This window comes from Conger conger, chromosome 7 (genome assembly GCF_963514075.1).
Source record: "Conger conger chromosome 7, fConCon1.1, whole genome shotgun sequence".
Classification (NCBI taxonomy): domain Eukaryota; kingdom Metazoa; phylum Chordata; class Actinopteri; order Anguilliformes; family Congridae; genus Conger; species Conger conger.
Window position 1 is genome coordinate 18,293,719 of NC_083766.1, and position 18,297 is coordinate 18,312,015.

The following is an 18,297-nucleotide window of genomic DNA, read 5'->3' on the forward strand; positions in this document are numbered from 1 at the left end:
CCTGTCCCTTTGCGATTAGTAAGCTCACCAGTGCTCACTTTCCTCTAATTTATGTTTATATTCTTGTTTCTCAGTCTTAAAATGGCTCCTTTGACCTGGCAAAACTTTGGTCCTCATGTTGATAAACAGCTATAATAGTTTACAAAGGTAATCGAAATACTACAGTCCCGGCCAAAAGTTTTGTCGCATGAGTGGACAAAAGTGACAATTGCTAATTACCCAACTCTTAATTAGCTAATAAAGTTAGGAAACAACACTAATTAATCATAAGTGAATAAAGTTTATTAGAAGCTAGCAAAATTACATTTCAAAATTGTTACTAAATGTTACACTTTGATAATGATCAACAGGCCAGTTTTGGCCAGACAAAAGTCTTGTCGCAATGGCCAACTCCAATTTCTAGGCCACAGTGAATAAGGAAGAAACAAACAAGGGGCTTGATTAGTCAGCTGTAGGTAACTTTGAGCTATAAAAGCCATTGACACTTTAAGCCATCAAGTTCATGCTCAACATTGCTTCTGTCAACATGCCCAAGATCAAACCAGAAACCAAAGTCTCCTGCTGAAGTTGCAGACATCTTCAATGTGTCTAAACGGCAGGTGGAGAGGATTTGCAAGCGCTACCAAGAGACTGGCGACATCCATGAAAGACCCAGGTCAGGCAGACCACGCAAGACAACTGCTCGAGACGACAGCTTGCTGGTCCGACTGTCAAAAGCCAGCCCCATGTCAACCGCCTCACAGCTCCAGGAGGAGTGGACGCCAGCAACACCTGTTTCGTCAAGAAATGTACGTCGGATTCTTGCTCGCAATGGTCTCCACGGTCGTATTGCTGCCCAGAAACCAGCGCTAAACAAGAGACAGCTAAGAAACCGTGTTGCGTACGCCAAGGCCCACAGCCTGACGGAAGGGTGGACAGCAGAAAAGTGGCGAAAAATTGATTTTTCAGATGAATCGTCAGTTGAGCTCCATCCCAAGTGGCGCCAATATTGTCGACGCCCCTCTGGGGCCCGTCTGGACCCACGGTTCACCCAGAAGACAGTCAAATTTGGAGGTGGAAAGATTATGGTTTGGGGTTACATCAAATAAGGAGGTGCCAGGGAGGTCTGTAAGGTGGATGGTAACATTGACAGTGCCAAATATCAACAGATTCTTGCCTCCCAGTACATTCCCAACTACAAGAGGGGTCAGATTTTTCAACAGGATGGAGCTCCTTGCCGTACCTCAGGTTCCACTATGAAGTTTCTCAGGGGGAAGAAGATCAAGGTCTCTCTGCCAAACCGGATGGCAACTGTTCTGCAAGCCAAATGAACCCATACAAGATATTAATTTCTTACATGATGAAATACTAGACTGATTTTTCATTTGGTATTTTATTTACTTTTTGAGAAAGATCAAATTTATTGATTATAATTTGATTTGCGACAAGACTTTTGTCCAGGTAGAAATGGGCTTGTTCATCATTATCAAGCAATAAACCTTATAAGCATCTATGAAATTTTTGTTTTGCTAGTATCTAAATAAACTTTAGACACTTATGATGAATTTGTGTTGTTTCCTAACCGGATTAGCTAATTAAGAGTTGGGTAATTAGCAATAGTCACTTTTGTCCACTCATGCAACAAAACTTTTGGCCGGGACTGTAGAGGGAAGGCTAGGTGGTGAGAGCTCTCTCGTACGTGCTTTCTGGAGGCAATTAAACACACCTGAGTAATTACAAACACCTGTGAAGTTACAAACACAAAGTGTCCAAGTGTCCCAAATGTTATGGTGCCATGAAATGGTGGAACTATGTATAAACACTGCTGTCATTTCTACACGGTGAAACCAAAATTTATAAAATATGAAAATGTGTACTTTAATGTGTTTCCAAATCTAAAATTGTGGCAAATCAGAAGCAATTCCAGACTTAACGGGTCTTTGTCCCAAACATTATGGAGGACACTATACCTGTATAAGTCAACAATGCAAATGTATTTCTAAAAATGCATTGTCCAGCCTGTTCCCTTAAAATGTTAATACTATCACTTAACATCCATCCAAATTTGTTTATTTTTATATGTAACAAATGTAGGCCTACTACAGCAAAAAAAAGAAAGGGTTATTAGCCCACTGTGATGCACTTTACGCATGCCCGCGCAAATTATTTGTGTGAACTTTTCCAAAATTGGTGCAAACAATACAGTCAATCATTGTACATTCTTGGTTGAGATCATTGTTGACATGAATGTAGTTTGTTGGTTTTTGATCATATCCTGTGGTGATTTTTTTCACTCACGTTTTCTCCCCCTCTCTTGCTTTAAACGCCCAATGCTAACGGCGTGCCTCTTTTTCAGCCGACGAGTAGAGAGCAACAACTGTACGACGACAACGTCCCCCGGACCTCTACGTTTCATTTTCAATCCGGTGAGTTTGTCATTTTGCTTTAGACATAGAGTTGAAATCAATAGTAATCTTTAAATAATCTTTACTTGTATCTGCGTATTAATTGTCGTTCGGTCTCATTAATTTTCTTGTGGAAAAAAGGCTATGAATGCATTTTCAACATTTTATTGTAGGCTAGTTGCCGAAGAATCTACAGATTACGTCCCGAGGCCATCATTACTATTAAACAAATTCCTTACAACGAAAGGAATTCATGAAATACATAGACTTCAACTCAGTGTGTAGGAACCATTCATATTTCACAATAGACTTTACTGTAAAAAGTCCACGCAGGGCACAGTTATCATTCTTTTTAAAAAGTGCACGCAGGAACAAGTTATTTCTTTTCAATAACATGTTCTATACAGTTCTCAAATAACTATTTATTAATGCATCTTGGACATCTTATATCATCTTATATCTTAACTTTATAACTTTTTAATATTAAGCCCTCATCCGTGAATGATCTACCCAGGTGCGCTCGAGCGTACACTTACACGTGAAATGACAAGAAGCATTCAAAAGCGTTCGGCAAAGAAACAGCTCTTAATGGTTACAGATGACATGCAAACCTGATGTAACTGATTGAACGTAGTTTTATGTTCAATGCATAATTTACTCGTTTTCCACTTTACTACGAGGGTTACGTTGATTAAGAAAACGTAAACACATTTCAAATGAAATTGTTGTATTCATTCCAGAGGGTCTTTCTGGCAAAGTTATGCAAACCAACGGAATTTCCGTGGAATTGGGGACAGATTACATCAGTCCGCAAGTTTGTTCCTCATTTCTGATGAGTGACGGAACGGAAAAAAAAAGATGACCATTATATACCGATTTTCATTCTATACCAGGATTATTTTCTTGTTGTAGTAAATTTCATTTCATGTTGTAGTTCATGTTGTTTTTAGTTTAGTCTTTCCTCTTTTCATACTTACCTCGTACCACTATGTTCTGCTGTTCAGCAAGATTCAGATATCTGACAACATTTTGTCTCTATTGTTGGCTCACTTGACTCTTGGCAACCTGGGCCAAAGTTGGGGTTGGGGAAAAGTAATAGTGGACACTAGAAGTGGGCCAATGGGACCTCCAGTATAATAGTTCTATTATTCTTATGCTAGGATATGCAGTAGGAGCTTTCATTTTTGTCATTCATTACTATGCCTCTTTCAGATTTCATGTGAATTGGTGGATATAGCAGCAGTTCCATCATAACAGCTCTACATTAAAAAGGCCTACATGGACATTACATGCTCTGACATAACGATTACCAATGTGTTTAGCACCATGCCGGAGGTTCAGATTCAGAATGACAACATTAGGCACTGAGTATATACAGTAGGCACATACAGTAGGCCCCATAATTATTGGCACCCTTGTTAAATCTGCACAAAAAAGTGCTGTAAACTAAATAATAATATAGTTATTGACATAAGCTTTATTTCCCACCATAAAGTTGTGGGGTTTATTAATGATTCAATAGAATCAACCAATTTCTTACATTTTTTAAAGAAAAAACTGCCATTGATACAATAGTGCCCCTGGACAACAGGCAGCAAAACATCCCCAAAACATCAATGACCCACCGCCATATTTGACAGTAGGTATGAGGTGCTTCTCCTTGTATGCATCCCATGTTGCCGTTAAAAATGTTGATGGTGTTTCTGGCCAAAATGTTAAATTTTGTCACTGGAAGCACTCTTCCAGTCATAATCCCAATGAAGTTTGGCAAAGTCAAGATGCTTAGTTTTGTTTCTTGTGCACATTGACTGTCTTCGTGCCACCCTTCCAAAGTTTGCTGGTATGGAGGTCCCATTTTATGTTTTTTATATTTTTTTGAGACCCCAAGACACAACCAATCTCTGCCATTCTGAAACCGCGATCCTAGCATTACTTATGGCCTCCCTCACTATCTTCCTTACCGTCCACAGGGATAGTATGCACTTGCAAGTTTGAAACCATTCAATATGTTTTAAGTTTTTTATTATTATTATACTCCAATACTAAGTGGTATGTTTAACTGTTTATGTATGTTTTTGTACACATTACCCAACTTGTGATAGTCAATTACCATGTGTGTCTTCTGAATTGACTGTTTTGACTTTTCCCATGCTGATGGTTGACAAAGGGATACTCTACTGGAACAGGAAGTGATGGAATGACACAATATAGTTCCTTTAGACTGAGATTAATTATATGAAAGTAAAATTGCAATTGTGCAATTGCAATTAAAAGTATTGCAATTTTACTTTATTAGATTTTATCTACAATCATTTTTAGGAGTGCCAATAAATTTAGCACATGTGGTTTTCGGGAAAAAATGGGATTACGAAATGAAAAACATTCAAACATTGAGTAAATGCATCCAAGTAAAATGGTTTAGTTTTCTCATATGTTTCAACATAAAATACTGATCATTATCCATGTCGATTATTTTATGCAGCCTTTTTTTCTCCGTTTTTATTAAGGGTGGCAATAATTTTGGAGCCTACTGTAGGTAAGAGAGGGGTAGTGGTACATGAGGTATCACTGTAAAGCGCACTGTCTGCTACCTTATATGTTGCATCTGGGAAACAGACAATATTGGGACTGGGACTGGCAGGATAGATGGGGATGACTAATGGAGTATACTTGCCTAAAATGGAATGTATGCATGCCATTCTTAATGGGGCATGGTGCTATTTGATAAGATGCCTCTCTCCTGAGTAAGAGCATGATTTTATTTTTGTGTTTTTCAATTTTAATGTAGTCCTCTTCTTGTCTACAGCAGTGAGAATATAGTGGGTAAAGTTTCAAGTTGTTGTTCAACACATTAAGTTGATAATCTCAGAAGTAGAACGTGGTTTGCTTGCCAACAAACCTTCAGCACTGTAAAAAATCATTGTTTAATAAATTATTAACAGTTTCTAGCTACTGGGAGGCCGTACAGGTCAAGTCACATGATATAAAAAACAATGAAAATTCTTTGGCTGTTTCTTTTTTTCTGTACATGTCTGAGTGGCAAAACATGCAGCTTTGTGCAGCAAGATCTGGATGAAGGGGAGCGCTTGAGTTATTACACCATCTGTAAATCTGTCATCAACCCCATCCCTTGTCTGTCTCTTTTCACTCTCACTGTACCATGGATGCAGTCAAAGACACACACACACAGCGCGCACATGCACACACACACACACACACACACACACACACACACACACACACACGTGTGCACGCACACACAGGCACACGCATTGAATTCCAAAACTGACTCGGGCTTGTTTCATTACCTACTTTAGTGTTCAGCCAAGTGCATGATGTCATTCTTCCGTAATGACTTCACAGGAGCACCTGTGGAGCAGGCCCTGCGGTAACAAACGGGCTCCGTGGCAGGAAGCACGTCTCCTCTGTGCACTGACCTCACCACGCCAATACTGTCCCTTTCCCAGGAAACCTGGCCCTTTTCACCAGTATGGGTTTTTACAGTGGACTTGTTTGAATCCATTAAACATTAACTTCCCATACCAATAATACAGCTTGCAAAATGAGTGTGTCTGTCGGTGTGTGTGCATTAACAAGCGTCCTCTGAACAATTGAAAACATACATGCATTGTGATTTGCTTTGCAATAAGATTAAATAAACATACACTCCCAACTGAGCAAACCTCCTTGAATTGGGTACGACAAGGATCAGTGTAGACTAGCACATGTGCCTCCCACAGCGAGCTTGGCCTGTTCTCCTCCACAGCAGCACAAACATTGTGTCATATTAAACACCCCTGTGAGCTCACACCTCTATAAATCCTTATTTGGCATTGTAGCAAGTCAGGCATTCATACACTTTAAAAAAAAAAAATTTATATTTAAATTTTTTTTTCTGAAGTGTGTGAGGTCATCTGACACCTCTGTGACCTCTTCTCCCACAGGCTGGTGATGCCTCTGTGCTTGTTTTTCATTTGTACAGTTAGGAAAGTTTGCCCGGGGTCGTGAAGTAAGCAGGAGATGCAGCTCTTTCATTGGACCCTGTGGGCCAATCGGCTCCTCTGACGCCCATCATGCCTTGCTTCCTTCCATGGAAGTGGGTTTGAGACTGTGCGTCATGCAGGTGTGGTCCAGACCATTGTACTGGCTTGCAGTGAGGCTGTAATCTGTGTGTGCGGCTTTGAGCCATGGTGTCAGAACAGCAGCGAACTCCAAGTGGAAAAGGTTCACTCCTACTGAATCTGGCCCTGTGGTTCTGGTGACACTGTGGCTTGATGGAGCGGGGGAAGGATCCTCTTTCTGTCTCGAGTTCAGCCCACACCTACACAATGCTTGTGGTCTTTGTGTTGTATTGTAAGCAGCCTCATCTGGGGTGACACTATGCTAAAGCAATTATCTTGCACCTCTGGTCATTTCTCAATGCAGCTGAGGTACTTTAAATGGCAGCGTTCCATCAAGGGAACATCAGACATTACATTACATGAATGGCATTTGGCATCAAACCACCAACCTTGCGGGTCCCAATCATGTACCTTAACCACTACGCTACAGGCCGCTCCTGACCTGTGACCTTCTGGTGCCCTTCCCCATCTAAGCGTGTGTTCAACCCTGGACTCTGTGCATCTAGACCCAGGCGGTGGCCTGAACCGACATTGCTGTGGTCTGGGAGGCTTCAGTTCGTCTGGCTCAATTTAGGCCTTTATGATGTTTGGCACACAGACCCAACTCAAGAGGAAATGGACCTCATTATGTAATCTCTAATTTCTGTGGTGCGGTGCACCCCGAAAGAGCGCGAATGAGGCGGAATGGCCCTGGATAGGTCTGCAGAAAAAACGGGAGAACAGAATAACAGTAATCGAAAGATCTGTGATCGGTGTGGTATGCATGGACCAGTTCAGCGTGGAGATCAGCCAACAGTCATCGCCTCTTCCAAACCCACTTTGTGAGTTCTCCCAGCTTTGGTCGCAACTCTGAGTGTACAGTGTGCAGTATGCAATATGATATAGTGTCCTGCTGTCATGGTATATGGGCAAGATGTCCCAGCCTTTATACTAGAGAGGACACCTTTTTTCTCTAGACCAGTAGTTACAACTCAGTCCTGGGGCATGCGTGTTTTTTCTTCCAACCACAATCTCAGAATTTTAACAAGTTAATTAATTAGGTAATTTTCATGCCAAGTTATGTGTAATTGTCTGCAGTCTAGCACAATAAGCACAATATGAACATGAGGATTTTATTCTTCATTGCATGCATAGCCATTTCTCACTTAATGTGTCTTAAGAGGGCAAATAATCCCTCTAAATACAAAAAGCCTAATTAAGAAAAATTAACAGCTTGTTAAAATTCTGCAATAGCATTTGGAATGGAGACCAGCATACGCAGGGCTGCCTCAGGGCTGAGTTTGGGGAAACCACTGCTCTAAAACCTGTTTTTACAGGCAGATTGAGGGCAGCCATCACTCAGGACCCCAGTGTGACTCACTCCAGTGTTGGTCTGTTGTCCTGGTGACAGCTTTTTGTTGCCCTGCTGTGGTGAATCTGGGCAGAGAGTCTTGGTACACGCGGGCACACAAAAGCGACGTAACATCCATTTATCTGAGGCAATACTGACTGTGGACTCAAAGGGCAGCTGTAGAAACCATCAGTGAGACTCGTTTCAGATAGGGGGGAGGTCATGCATGCGAGTCCTTACTCAATTTTACAAGCTGTTGCCTTCCAAATACATTCGCAGTCTGCCAAGAGTTTTCCATTTCATCAATTCGATTTTGGCACGCTGTCACTTTAAGTGAAGCTCTGTTTTTAATTATAAAATGAAAATGGCTCCCCTTCATCCAAAAAAAAGCACATTGAAGGGCACAGTGAATTATGCTGTGCTAATGAAGGTGACCCGTTAACGAGTCTAGACAAAGCGGAGTGAAACGCTGGTGGTTGTTAATGGCAGGAGGCCTGGCTGTGCGATTCCACACTTCGGGCTTCCTGTTTGCCCCCGTCTCCTCATTCTCACACATTCCTGTGTGAGGAGCTCATACCCGCACACCACCCTCTGCAGAGAGCTTACCCGCTGCAGCCCCCAGGGGACCTCTGCTGCCTTTCCTCATCGGTGATGACACGCAGCCTGGCAGAGATAGACTGACCGAGCTGGACAAGCGTATGAGGGAGAGAGAGAGTGTGTATGTGTGTGTTTCTTTTTGTGTATATGCACTAAAGAATGTGTGGTGTTTACTGTACTTGGCCTCCAATTAGTTCCCTTTCATCTCGGTCACTGGCCATGGTGAAGAGGCCACACCCTCCCCATGAAAGGAAGAAAACGGTAACCCAAATGGGACTGGATGGAGTTCAGAGAGAGAGTGAGATAGAGAGGGAGGGGCAGTCCACTGCAGGCAAGGAAAACAAGAGCTTGATGTTTTACTTTTGTGAGACAGTGTCTGGACAGATACGGGGGGGGGGGGGGGGGGCGGTGAGGTCTGAGGCAGACTCTCTCACTGTGCCACCTTCACGCCTCCAGTGTACTCTAGCTCTGTTTGCTTTGGCCACCCTCACACCCAACTGTGGGCCAGATGCTGACTCCTGGGGTCGCCGGGCACCCGGCCACATCACCGTCGCCTCCATCTTCTTTTAAAGGGCGTCTGTTATCCCAGGGGCTTAAATAAAATATGCTGCGTTTATTATTGCCAATTTGCTATTCCGAGAGGACTTGTTCAATTCCAACAAAAATGTGCCTGTTTCGCGATGCTCGGCATTGAACAATAATAGTTGGGGAGCAAAGGGCTTATTTGTGAACCGGTTGAATGGCGGCCATTGTTCTGAGACCCAGCTGGAGTTGTGAGGGGGAGAGAGATAATTATGGCGGCTGAGGAGTCATCGGTGACTTGGCAGTGCCCTTGGTTACAGCAAGGCCTCCAGACTGCAGTCTCCTCTCGCGAAGACAAGTAACACTTTATCGCTTTCCTGGCAGTGTATGAATGGAATGAGAAAGAATATTTATATCATTTTATATCGGAAAGAGATTAATTTGGAGCGAATTCTTGAAATGTATTATTGAGAGCTTAGTGCTACATTCCAGTAGCAGATGTCCCAAGATTTAGCAAAATTGAGAAAATCAACCAGCCAGTCTGCCCATTGTATTGATCGGCATGCGAGGAGGAAGGTGAATCCATGGAGGGTTGAATTTCACTGATATACTGTTCTTCTATTTTAAAAAGTTTCAAATGTTGATTGAAAATGCAGGGTGATAAAGAACAAATCGTCAGTTTAATAAAACAATGCCCCAAGTCCCTGATGTCCCAAGGTGCATTTAACTGTGAGTGAAAAAATTGTCCTAACATTGTTGCATTGGTAAAGTCCCATATGCTTTTCTGTCCTGCCCAGTTGAAAATGCACATTTTTAAAATGGTAGGTGTGTGGGCGGTGTAATGCTCGAGTCGATATGCCAGGCCATTTTCCCCCACTGACAAAAGCACTCAGCAGGTGGGTGGCCATTTCTCTGATCCTGGGCTCTCTACTTGTCCTGTCAACATTTCAGAATGCTAACAGATACATGCCCATACCATACATACTTGTATACATGCACATGCACACCCTTGTGTGCACAAAGACAAAGAATGTAGCATCTTGATTACATTTGACCTAAATATATGACAGACAGGCAAGGACAAGGCAATGGCATGAGAAAATCTTTACTTTTACATTTTTTTCAGTGGATGCAGGGCAGTGGATATTCAGGGTTACAACAAATGTTAGTTGTATTTCTGCAGCTGGAGGAAACAGAGAAAATGTGTTGGAGAGGTAGTGGGGAACTAAATGGAGAATCTAGACCACAGTGCTTAATATCAGGAAATAGCACATTTTCCATTGCATATAGCTCATGTATATTTATTTGTTGTTGGTAACAGATTGTTACTGTGGAGCTAAATAGCAGGATATGAAGTCACTAGTAATGGGCTGAATCAAATTACTAATTAGAACCAGATGGATGTTAAAACAAAGAAAATCCAGACTATTACGGAGTCACTTATTGGTTTAGTTTAATTAGATACCTCTGATTAAGGTCATTATTCTGCATTTATGAACTGCTAAGTGGTTGATGAGGAATGGAGGGCACTATTCAGTCTGAAAGGGAGGCCAGGTCCATTTCCATATCATTCTCTTCTGAACCTTAATTAAGTTTCATTGAACCTTTTTGCTCTTTCTAGCCAGGACACAGTTTCCTGAAATTTTTCTGCTGTTCCCATTTCTCTTATCAGGAAAGATCAGCGTGTGAAGCGTTTGGATAATACGCTTTTTTGTTTGGCCAGATTGTTGATCCAGTTGAAGCAGCCATGTGATGAATAGTCTTCTTCCTACTAATAAAACATATTTGCGTTGCTAGGAAACTTGACAGCAAATATTAGAGAAAGTGCATGGTGTGCTGTGTTTTTACCAGTATATAGCACCTTGACCTTGGCCTGTGTGCAGGCTACAATCTGCGTATCTCAGAAATATTTTCAAAAAAGGTCACTTGTCTGGAAAAGTCTGGCAAAATCTTCATAAATTAGGCTTCCACTTCTATTGAATAGGAAACTGAATTTACTGACTCGCAGTTCTTGGCCAGAGTTACAAATAGTTTTCTGTGCATGTCATGAAGATAAGCTCTCTCATATCAAGAGGCAGGTCCAAATATGTGTGATATAGCCTTTTCAAAAAGGTTCACTTAAATCCAAATCTATCTTTGTCTCTGTATAGACTAATGTATGTTAAAGCTGATCACTGGATTCATTCACAGTATTTAAACCTGCTTAGCTAGGTTTGCAGTGAGCAGTGTGCACTAAGGCTATCTCATGTGCAGTACTGACAATTGTGTGTATCCTCTGTCTCTGTAAAAACCAGTCAGGTCATATGGTCTTAAGGCAGGGGCGACCAATAGTGTCCAAAAAGGGCTAATGTGCTACTTCGTTTTAGCCCTTTATTAAGGCATCTACTTGATTGCTTGAAGATTAGTTAATTAGTTGAATCAGAATCATTGGCCCTTTTGGAGGGCATTCGCTTTCTGATTGTTAGAATTAGCAATATGGCATTTCCCCAAACAAGATATTAGGACTTTTGAATATTTGTCTTGGTACTGTAATTCCTGAAGTTGTAGATGTCTTGGTATGGTAGTTACAGAGTTGGCCTATATACCTTGTGTCAGTCAGTCAATCAAATATGAATTGTACCTTATCTGACGTGTTCAGTTGTTTGTTCTATGACCTTGGTATGCATGTTGCTTTGGATAAATGTAGGGTAAATGTAATTTCACATCTGCCTTCCCATCATATAATGCACTAAACTCACTAAAATGAGGAAGTGCCTAAACATTCCATTATGTATGGTTATTAGCTAAAAAAGCTACATAACCTGTCTCCTTATGCACTTCATGCAGTTCATGAAATGCTCCAAATTCTGTGCATACAACTGTGATGAAACTTGTTTTTTTTGGCAACTAAAAGTTCCTGCCCATTATCTGGATGAACCACATTCATCTTGGGGCATGGGACAGTCACTCGAAAATTGTAATCAATCAAATCAATTTAATTGGCACTTGTGGGATGACATTGGCTCAGGTGGTAAGAGCAGTCTTCTGGCAGTTGGAGGGTTGTTGGTTCAGTCCCGCCCTGGGTGTGTCAAAGTGTCCCTATGCAATACACCTTACTCCCAAATGCTCCTGACGAGCTAGTTGGTGCCTTGAATGTATGAATGGGTGAATGAGAAGCACAAATTGTACAGCGCTTTGGATAAAGGTGCTATATAAATGCCAACCATTTACCATTTACCATTTGTGCTCATACTAAATGGTTTATCTCATTGTCATATTTCAGTGAAGTGACAGATTTATTATGATCCTTGTCTGCGCTCCAAAATACTGTAATGTTTCTGAGGTCATACCAAAGGAATTCAAACTCGCTCTTATCCTCCTCTATCTCTGTTTCTCCTTGTTCATGGCCCCTAATTATTTTGTACTTCATTCACATGTGCTGTGGACAATGGGGAGTGTTAGCCTGTGAGGAGTTGGGAAAATTTGTCAGGCTTGGAGCTGAGGGGTCTGTGAAGTTACTGACTTTCTCCTCATTCCATTCCTCAGCTTTCTCATTCCATTTAATGGATCAGAACGGCTTCCTATAGGCTCCCAGGTAGCAGTGACACTGCTTCTGTTGCCTCATTTGCACTGGTGAGCTGATGGAGGAATGAGAACACTGGCTTCCTTCCTGCAGCCATCCTGGCTCTGTTGCTCTGGTCTGAATGACCCACCAGGAGCAAACCTGCCTGGAATCTGCACACTTCCTCCACATTACTTCTGACTGAACATGGTGGAAATTGTGTACTCCCATTGAATAAGACAGTGATTGCTGTGATTGGGGAAATGAATTAGAGGGCAGCCAGAGCTTCAAATTAGATGTTAATTGAGAGTACCATTTCCTGATTTTCTATGCAAATCATGATCATTTCTGGCTGTGCTACAGTAGACTCACATATGCTGGCTGCCACTGTCCCTTTGTGAGCTATTATGATTAAAGGATGGTACAGTGAGCCATGATCCGTATATTTGTGTCACATAACAGAGGACAAATAACTATTTGGTGATTTTCAGAATTCTCTGATCCAGTCTTGTCTTTGCTCTGTTCCTTCTCATACATTTGTGCACAATTGTGTCTCTCTTCCGCCTGATACCTTGGGTGTCACCTATCATGGAAGTGGGCATCAGTTTAGTCTTCCGTGCTCCTGAATGCACACACTTTACACACTGTTGACCTTGGATGCCCTAAAAGAGAGCCATTGAATGTAATTCAGCAAGCTTACATCATGTTCCAGTTTCCCTTCCTGTAAGAGACGAGCTAATTTAGGGAAGCTTTGTCCTGTCAAAACAATGCCTGTATTTCAAGGTTTCAGTATCCTATCTTGCCTACATAGAAAAGCAAGCAAGACCCAGCAAGATTTGTCTCCACACAAAGGACATGAGATGTGCTAGGTACATAATTCTTTAATGGCCTCCATCTCTTCCCTGCTGGGCTGTGACCCAGTTAGGACTGAGCGTGCTCTTGCGATGAGCAAGGCCATCTTCTGGTTGCGAATGATAACGAAAAATGCATTGCCCCCTGAATGCCAGGGGAGAAACTGGCTTTTAGTACCTGTTTGAGACAAACCCCAGCTTGAGCTGTAGCAATGGGCAGTGGTTTGTCCTGGCTAAGAGGATAATTCGCTAAAGAGTTTAAAATGCCAACAACCCACATCTTCCTCTGAATCTATCCTCAAATAGTGGGGTTTTCCGAGTATAAATATTTCCAATATTTCCATGGTAACTTGGTGAACTAAGTCACTCCGAGTTCAGTAGCTAAGAAGTCGCGAAAGGTTGAGGATATCATTAACACCCGATTGAGGAAACAGAGACAGTTTTAGTCAGATAACAATATTTCCGCCCTAGAACATGTGGGCCCCAGTACTGCAGCAGGAGAGGGGACCCATTCAGCACCTCACTGCGGTTCACTGCGAGAGTGCTCTCGGCCATGCTCTAGCTGCACAGAGTGCCTTACAAGAGGTTTGTTCTGGTACAGAGTCTCCAATGAATGGACGTTCCCTCCCAGACATCTTCTGGAGCTCTGGTATGTGAATGTGCAGAGATCCAGAACACAGTTCAGATCTTGCAGTCTGGGGAAAGGCCTGTGTTTTCATGGCAGGTCATGATATGCTATCATTAAAATAAAAAAGGCAAAGGGAGGGATGTGCTAAGATTTCCAAAAACATGCTGAGCTTTCCAGCTCAGCGAGTTAATGCATAGAAATCATCTGACAGCACATTGCTATGCGGTGGAGTCCCATGTTTGAAGAGACATCTGTTGATGATTTCATCGGCAGCTTTTCACACAGATTCATTCTCCATGCCTCTGAAAAGCTATGTTTAATTACAACGGTGGGATGGATTCTACAATAAAAAAACTACAGCTATTATTTTAGTTTTGGCAGGTTTTCCTTTTGAAAGTGCGCACAGAAAAGCATGTATCAGGTTCAACCACACATATGGTATGTGCCTTAGCACGGCAAATGAACTAGGTTGAGGCTGTTTGGATAATCGCTAGCTGCTCCAGGATTAACAGACTGGAACTGTGTTAGTAATGTAGAATAAGAACAAGTACGAGACTTGTATGCTGTTTCTTACTCTGAAACAGTAGGTATACAGTACGCCAGCAGGTCATTTTACATTATTTTCACTGCAGACAACCCTCCATGTTAGCAATCCATCTGCACCATTCATATTTTGGTGCATTACTGGGCCAGTTACTATTGGCAATAGCAGCATTCCACCTGGGATATTCAAACCCATGATCTGCACGTTCTGAGTCTGTAAATATAGTATTTTAAGAGTTAAGCACTGAAGTGTTACCTTGGAGATCTTTCGTTATTGTGTCATAACGAATAATGCTGGGCAACAACACTGCCTTCCCACACAAAGGTCGGCAAAGGTGCTTTGTGTGCAAGAATGTCTGCTCAGAGACTATGAAAATGAAAATGAAATATTTACTCTGCCCCTCAGTGGTGAAACATCAACAGTGCAGGCAATTCCACATCCCTAGTAACGTTTATCACAGAATTGAGGGGGAAAAAATCTGATTTGATAGTAATTATCGTTAATAATGCCACAATATTTTCAGCTTTGAGGCTGGTTCGTTTCCCCTTCTCCTTTAATGCTTGTCATGGCTTATGCTTTCCTGTAAATGCAGGAACACTTGTTAATTCTACATCTGAGGTAAGCAGTCAATAGTGAATGTCTTGTGTGTGTCTTTGTCTGAACAGGCCCATTGAGCGATCCAAGCCACCATGACAGACCGATTTGACTGCTTCTATTGCCGTGACGACCTGCATGGGAAGAAATACATAAAGAAGGACGAGAGGCCTGTGTGTGTGCGCTGTTTTGATAAGTTCTGTGCCAACAGCTGCACTGAGTGTCACCGCCCCATTGGCACAGATTCCAAGGTGAGCAGCGATTGGTTGGAGTGCTCCTTCATCATCGTCCTTGCCACCCATCCCTCAGCCCTCATTGTGTTTGTGTTCTGTATGCAACAACAATCCCACAGTCTCGATGCTGGGAGTGAGTCTGTATGTGCGGTCAGCCTGTGTGTGTGTTTCCGTCTGTAAAAGAGGAACAGGGTGTATGTGCTGTCAGCCTGTGAGTGCCCATGTCTGTGTATAGGAGGAACAGGGTTCAAGTATAGTTAGCCAGTGTGTTTTACCTGTCTGTAAAAGAAGAGCAGGATTTGTGCTCTCTATCTGTGTGCGTCTTCCTGTCTGTAAAAGAGGAACAGGGTGTACACTGTGTGCTGTCTGCCTGTGTATGTTTCCCTGCCCATTAAAGAGGAACAGGGTGTATGTGCAGTTAACCAGTCTGTTTCCCTGTCTGTAAAAGAGGAGCAGACTCTGACTACAGCACCTTTTTCACAGGAGCTGCACCACAAGGGCCGCTACTGGCATGAGGACTGCTTCCGTTGCTTCAAGTGTTACAAACCTCTGGCCAAAGAGTCCTTCAGCATGAAGGATGACAAGATCATGTGTGGGAAGTGCAGCTCCCGGGAGGATGCCCCACGCTGCCATGGCTGCTACAAAGCTGTCCTGCCAGGTGTGGTACACACACACACACTCGGCTCATGCACAGTACATATACACCATAATACAGTAGATAAACCACATATGGAGGATACTGCTCTGTTTACATACAGTTATTCACACAGTAGGTGGCCTTGTCCAAGACAAATTATGGCAAATAACAACTGTAGCAAATGCATAGTATTATGAACATTTCACACTCAGAAAACAGGTACAGAACCACAAGTGCTAATAATCCAGTCATATAAATCAGTGGCCACTTCACAGCAGGGCTAATTGTGTGGCAAAGGGATGAGTCTTGAACGCAGTCACACAGATCCTGTTGCAGCAGATCATGTGAGACAGAGGTGTCCTCCCCAGGCGATGAAAACGTGGAGTACAAGAACAACGTGTGGCATGACAGCTGCTTCACCTGCTACCAGTGCAAGCTGCCCATCCGCACCAAGAGCTTCCTGACCAAGGGTGACAACGTCTACTGTGCGCCCTGCCACCAGCGCAAGTTTGGCAAGCACTGTGTTCACTGCAAGCAGGTACTGCACACTCTTGTCATGCCTTTGTTCACTGCAAGCAGGGGCTATGCGTACACATGGGTAGATTTCTATTGTGGCGTGGGGTTATAATTTCACACAATGACATTCTTTTACTGTGACAAATAGATTGGTTCAAGCAAATGTATAACTGGCCATATCACAGCTGTAATATGAGCAGCAGTGGGTCTGGAGAGGACAGCTCCTGGCTGATATCATGCCTTCTCCCTGGCAGGCCATCACCTCTGGTGGAGTTACCTACCAGGACCAGCCCTGGCACTCGGAGTGCTTTGTGTGCCGTACCTGCCGAAAGCCTCTTGCCGGAACACGCTTCACCTCCCACGAGGAACACGCCTATTGTGTGGACTGCTACAAGAGCACGGTGGCCAAGAAGTGCTGTGGATGCCAAAGCCCCATCACAGGTACAACACACATACACCTTCTCTCGGGGGTTAGGTCTAGAACTTTCTTCTAGAGAAATCTCTGGGTTCATATGATTCTTCTCTGAACATCACACAACCCAGGGATTTTCTTTGTTCGTCATGTCAAGCATTTACCAGCCAGTTATCTACCTGGTGTTTCTTGAAATTTATCCTGGGATGATGTAAAGAATTTAAAGTTCTAGTACTTATTAAACCAAAATTGGTGGTTGCCATTTTTAAAGAACAGCTGAAGGCACGCCTATACCTTGATTTCTCCCCATTGTTCCATTGTGACTTTGGACAGGGCAAGTCCTTACTTGTCCTTACTGGAGGGTAGGACATTTCTACAGTAAAGGGCTGCAACCACCTGGTTACAAGTAACAACACTTATATTTGATTGATGGACTGACCTCCTCTGTATCGTTCCCTGCAGGGTTTGGGATGGGAATCAATGTGGTGAACTACGAGGGCAAGTCCTGGCACGAGTACTGCTTCAACTGTAAAAAGTGCTCTCTGGGTCTGGCAAAAAAGCACTTTGTGGTCAACGGGGAAGACATCTACTGCCCCGATTGTGCCAAGAAGGTATAAGCCGAAACCAGGGGGGAGGATTTATTCTGTGGTTTTGAGGCTTTGAGGCAAATGATAGAAATGCAATAATTAGAAAAGACCATCTTAAGGGTCAGTGTTTCACCACTGCAGGGGTATCATCAATGTAATGAGAGTTAGCTTTGGATCAAAGAATTGGTCATGTGAGCAGTTTGAGGGAGTCATAAGGAAGTTTAACTTCCTCTCTCTAACAACCCATAAATCTCAGCTATTATCGGTCTGTCGGTCTTAATTTTTCAGCCTGGTTATCACATACAATATACTCTTCATTGTTCCATAACTTGTATGTACATTACTCAGCAATTTGCTTTTATTGGTATGAAACGGTCAATGCTTCAAAAGAAGTTAGTTCAGGATTTGAATACCTGTTAGACTGCATCAAGGATGCGCAATCCTGAAATTGGTGCGTTAGTGGAGGTTTTAAAAACCATGAATCTGAACATTAAATGCTATGGTTACTTCGCTCATAAACATGCTGGATATGCTTAACATTTAACATTAGTCAGACATATTTCAGTGAGTCTATAGTAGATAAGTGGATAGACTCATTTATCTTGAAATTGTTTCTCTTCAATGCTTATGTTGTGTCTATATAGCATTGTATACTGTAATTATGGAAAGGTCCAAAAATCTTCATGGCAGTCTGGGATTCCTCAGAAAAATTTGTAATGCAGAACATAGGGTACAACATGCATTAAAATACTCTCCAAAGCAAAGTCGTCCTTTTATTAAACCCCTGAGACAATAATGAC

General features: G+C 42.5%; 1 protein-coding gene across 1 annotated transcript; it reads left to right on the forward strand.

Moving 5' to 3' along the window:
• The first annotated feature begins 2,304 nt into the window (after positions 1-2,304).
• Positions 2,305-18,261, forward strand: LOC133132451 (four and a half LIM domains protein 1-like). Its single transcript, XM_061247897.1, has 6 exons — positions 2,305-2,405; positions 15,184-15,363; positions 15,829-16,003; positions 16,351-16,520; positions 16,753-16,939; positions 17,373-18,261. The coding sequence occupies exons 2-6, from the start codon at positions 15,208-15,210 to the stop codon at positions 17,525-17,527; spliced, it is 843 nt and encodes a 280-aa protein (XP_061103881.1). The 5' UTR covers positions 2,305-2,405; positions 15,184-15,207; the 3' UTR covers positions 17,528-18,261.
• The last annotated feature ends 36 nt before the right edge of the window (positions 18,262-18,297 follow it).

Coding starts and splice junctions, on each gene's coding strand:
- LOC133132451 (XM_061247897.1), top strand. CDS start 15,208: ATGACAGACCGATTTGACTGCTTCTATTGCCGTGACGACCTGCATGGG. Junction 16,004..16,350: donor CTACAAAGCTGTCCTGCCAG/GTGTGGTACACA, acceptor TGTCCTCCCCAG/GCGATGAAAACGTGGAGTAC. Junction 16,940..17,372: donor ATGCCAAAGCCCCATCACAG/GTACAACACACA, acceptor CGTTCCCTGCAG/GGTTTGGGATGGGAATCAAT.